This window comes from Lactuca saligna, chromosome 8 (assembly GCF_052625555.1).
Source record: "Lactuca saligna cultivar CGN05327 chromosome 8, ASM5262555v1, whole genome shotgun sequence".
Classification (NCBI taxonomy): domain Eukaryota; kingdom Viridiplantae; phylum Streptophyta; class Magnoliopsida; order Asterales; family Asteraceae; genus Lactuca; species Lactuca saligna.
In genome coordinates this window covers 194,849,572-194,853,411 of record NC_136424.1, presented here as the reverse complement: position 1 = coordinate 194,853,411, position 3,840 = coordinate 194,849,572, and the positions used below count along the sequence as shown (strand labels likewise).

The 3,840-nt window shown below is 35.7% G+C and overlaps 1 protein-coding gene across 2 annotated transcripts; it reads left to right on the top strand.

Moving 5' to 3' along the window:
* The first annotated feature begins 957 nt into the window (after positions 1–957).
* On the top strand, positions 958–3,421 carry LOC145011781 (protein POLLENLESS 3-like). 2 transcript variants are annotated; one of them, XM_078970519.1, is made up of 5 exons: positions 961–1,394; positions 1,658–1,870; positions 1,934–2,082; positions 2,194–2,262; positions 2,350–3,421. In XM_078970519.1, exons 1-5 carry the CDS (start codon positions 1,143–1,145, stop codon positions 3,281–3,283), a joined length of 1,617 nt encoding a protein of 538 aa, XP_078826645.1. In that variant the 5' UTR covers positions 961–1,142; the 3' UTR covers positions 3,284–3,421. The 2 variants fall into 2 exon arrangements, with proteins under 2 accessions (XP_078826644.1, XP_078826645.1); XM_078970518.1 differs by having other exon boundaries at positions 958–1,394; positions 2,194–3,421.
* The last annotated feature ends 419 nt before the right edge of the window (positions 3,422–3,840 follow it).

The window sequence follows — 3,840 nt, the reverse complement described above, 5'->3', positions numbered from 1 at the left end:
TAGGTGACTCGTAATGTTGGTGCTTGTCTTCTAGTGAGTTGTGTTGATATCTGATAGCCGTCAAGATGAGTCTCCTCACTATATTTGTGGGTCAAAGGCACCAATGCAACCCACTTGATTATGTTTATGTATCCTTATATATAGGATGTTTTATGTAGTAGTTGTATGTTAGGCAGGTAGATTTGTTTTGATTACATGTGTTTGCTTGATATTGATTATATGTTTATGTCAAAATGACGTGGTTAGGTTGAGGCAGTCCAGAGGCACATGCTGAAGGCTAAGAGGCTCGTGAGGTCAAGTTGATACTGTAGCCCCAAGGGAGAGTGGTCCAGCTACTGTAGGTCTTGCGAGACGGGCCAGTAGACTGTAGGCTCAAGAGAGCGGTCCAGGTATATTCTAGACCTTATGAGGCGGTCCAGGCAGACTGAAGGCTCATGATTGCATGCATTATGCATGTATTTGTTGGATTTTGGGGGAACTCACTAAGCTTTGGTTACAGTTGTTGATTTCATACTTTCAGGTACTTCTAATGATTGAGGAAAAACGAATATGTGATCATACACATCCTCATATTGTTTTATGTTTTGAGAGATTGACTTGACAATTTTTTAGGATATGATTTGAAAACAATGGTTATTTATCTATAGTTTGTTGTGGAAATGTTTACAAAAATGAAAAATTTTATCATTGGTTTTTGGATGGTGTACAACAAAAGTCCATGCTACAGACAATCTTGAAAAGATTTTCATAAAAATCGTGAATTCACAATAAATATGAGCAATTTTAAAATATATAAAAAAAAAAAACTATTTTACAATATATATAAAATAAATCATAAAATTATTTTTTGGTGGGAACATAAAAAAATGACCATTTTAATTAAAATCTTCCTCATTTTGACCATCTTCTTTACATCTCAATTATCATCCAAGTGGGATCGTGATCAGAATCTATCTAGTGATAATTACTATTCCATCTATTAATACCAAAAGCTATGAAACGATTTCCAAACACAAACTACACATATTACCGTTAACCTACTTCTATCGATCACTAAACCCTCATCTTCTTGATCCTTCAAGAACACGATTTTTACAGCAATTGATGATTAATGAGTTGAATTCACAAGTAGATAATCAGCAATGTGGACGAACAAAGAATCATCGAATTCAACTCCAAGAGGATTTCCGTTCTCCACACCTCAGCCGGAGAAGAAGCGATGCTATTCTTCAAACATGTATTCTTCTCCGCCATTCCCGATCCGGCAACCACCGTTGCCGGCGTCTGAGAAGAAATGGACACCACCGCAACCTAGTAATAGTAATAGTCTCTTCCATGTCATCCACAAAGTTCCCGCCGGTGATTCCCCATACGTCAGAGCCAAACATGTTCAGGTTTGATCGATTTCTTACTTTCTCTTCTTGACACCGATTGCTGGTTTCTTTCCTTGTAAATTCTTCTTTTTAGAGTTCTTCTTCTAATCTTCCGTTGTTAAAGAATCTAAACTAATTATATTTCTAAGCATCAGAATCTAAACAAATTCAATTATATAGATCACCATGTGTTTGATAAAATGTCAAAGTGAAATCATCTAATCTTTTGAATCTGCTTAAGGGTTTATAACTTGATATACTGATCATGTAATCATTGTTGATAGTTAGTAGACAACAATCCAAGCAAAGCTGTACCAATGTTTTGGGCTGCTATTAATTTGGGTGATCGAGTTGATAGTGCTTTAAAAGACATGGCTGTAGTGATGAAACAGTTGAACAGATCAGATGAAGCAATCGAAGCCATCAAATCTTTTCGTCATTTATGTGCACTAGATGCACAAGAGTCTCTCGACAACATTCTTCTTGAATTATACAAGGTTAAATACGTCTTTTCCACATTTATCAAGAATCAGATCTTAACAATTTGCATTTGTTAACAGAGATCAGGACGCATTGATGAACAGATAGGATTGCTTCAATCAAAACTTAAACATATTGAAGAAGCTACTTGCATGAATGGGAATCGAACTAAGCTTGCTAGATCACAAGGGAAGAAGATTCAAATCACAATGGGACAAGAGTATTCAAGGTAGAAAACTAGAAACGTAGAATCATCATCTTTAAAATCGACAGATTTCTCATTCATAATTTTAATTTTTGATCTTGAGGATGAAAAGTGCATTTATGTGTTCTGTATCAGATTATTAGGGAACTTGGCGTGGGCTCACTTGCAGCAAGACAAGTATAAATTAGCAGAAGAGATATATCGGTATGAAAGAAGCAAAAATCGATATCCAATTGTTCAAAAAACATCTAATTTTGTTGAAAAGTTTAGATTTGGATTTGAATGTTGCAGAAAAGCGCTTTCGTTGGAACCTGATAAGAACAAGAGGTGCAATCTAGCGATCTGTTTGATGTACATGGAGAAGATGACGGAAGCGAAGTTTCTTCTGAGTACAGTGAAAGATTCAAATCGGAATCGGGACTTTGAAGAAGATTCATACGCGAAATCATACGAGCGAGCGATTCAAGTAATGGAAGAATTGGAAATGGAAAAACGACGTAACTCCGATAATCAATCATCGTTCTCTTCGTTTCTCAGTAGACACAAAGAATCCGATTCCAACGAGAAAGCGACGACAAAAGGAAAACGTAGCAATTCCGTTTCCGATCCCGGATTCCGTCGCGCGTATGCATCTCCGTCGCCGATCTGCGGCACGCCTAGGGTTCCATTTACCCAGCCGAGAAGACGAGATTGGGAGAGATCGGATTCCGGTGGTTGTTTTAGGAAATTACATTTTGAAAACTCCGGAGAAGTTGAAAGGGAGCCATCGAAGGTAGGTGGTGAAATGACGGAAATACCCTCGAAGATTGTCGTGGAGAAGAAGAGTTGGGCGGATATGGTGGAAGAAGACGAACAGAATCAGAATCTGTTTGACGAAAATACGGATTATGGTGATGATGAAAACATCAACGAAGAAGAAGGTGAAGATTATGGTGATGAGAATACGGATTGTAATGTAATGAATCGGAAGATTGAATCGTTGGGTTTACAGGATGGATATCAAACGCAACCGGGGACTGCTAAAAGTAAAAAGGTTGACCGGTGTTTGACTTTTGGGAGCATGAGTCAAAATCGAAGTGAAGAGGAAAATTACTGGTGTTCTTCGTCTGAAAAGAAGGAAAGCTTTGGGTATGAGAGCTTGAACGGTGGTAATGGAGGTTTTCCGGCGAGAAATGGTTTTAAAGATGTAGTTTTGACTTCGGAAAGGCCGAGAACTTTAGAATGATTCTGGTGATATGTAGGTTTTTCCCACGTTAATAATTTTTTAGTTTTTGGGATTTTTGTATGCGAGTTTAACACGTTTTTTTTGTAAAATAGTGATATGCATGTGTATACAGTACACGATATAGAAAATTTTGGTTTCTTCGAGTTTTTTTTTTTTTTTTTTTACCAAAACAAAATTGTGATCATGGTTATATATATCATTACTATATAAAAAAGCATTTTTATTACGGTGGCTTAATAATTTAATTCACACTATTCCAAATTGAGAAATTAAAATGTGTTGTTATAATAAATATGACAATATGACATGTGTCATACTAGGATATTTATTAAATAAACATTAAATATTGTACATGTCATTATTTAATTGGGTATGAAGATTTGTAGGAATAAAAAGTAGTAGAATACTTAATTTTTCAATCTACTCAGTAATAGACGAAAATTCGATATTAACACTTGGATTTCTATTTCTATTTCTTTAGGTTACCAAAGTTAGCAATTACTTCTTGTTTATTTTTTCAAAAGATATTTTAACCAAAAATCAATATTAGATCTTCT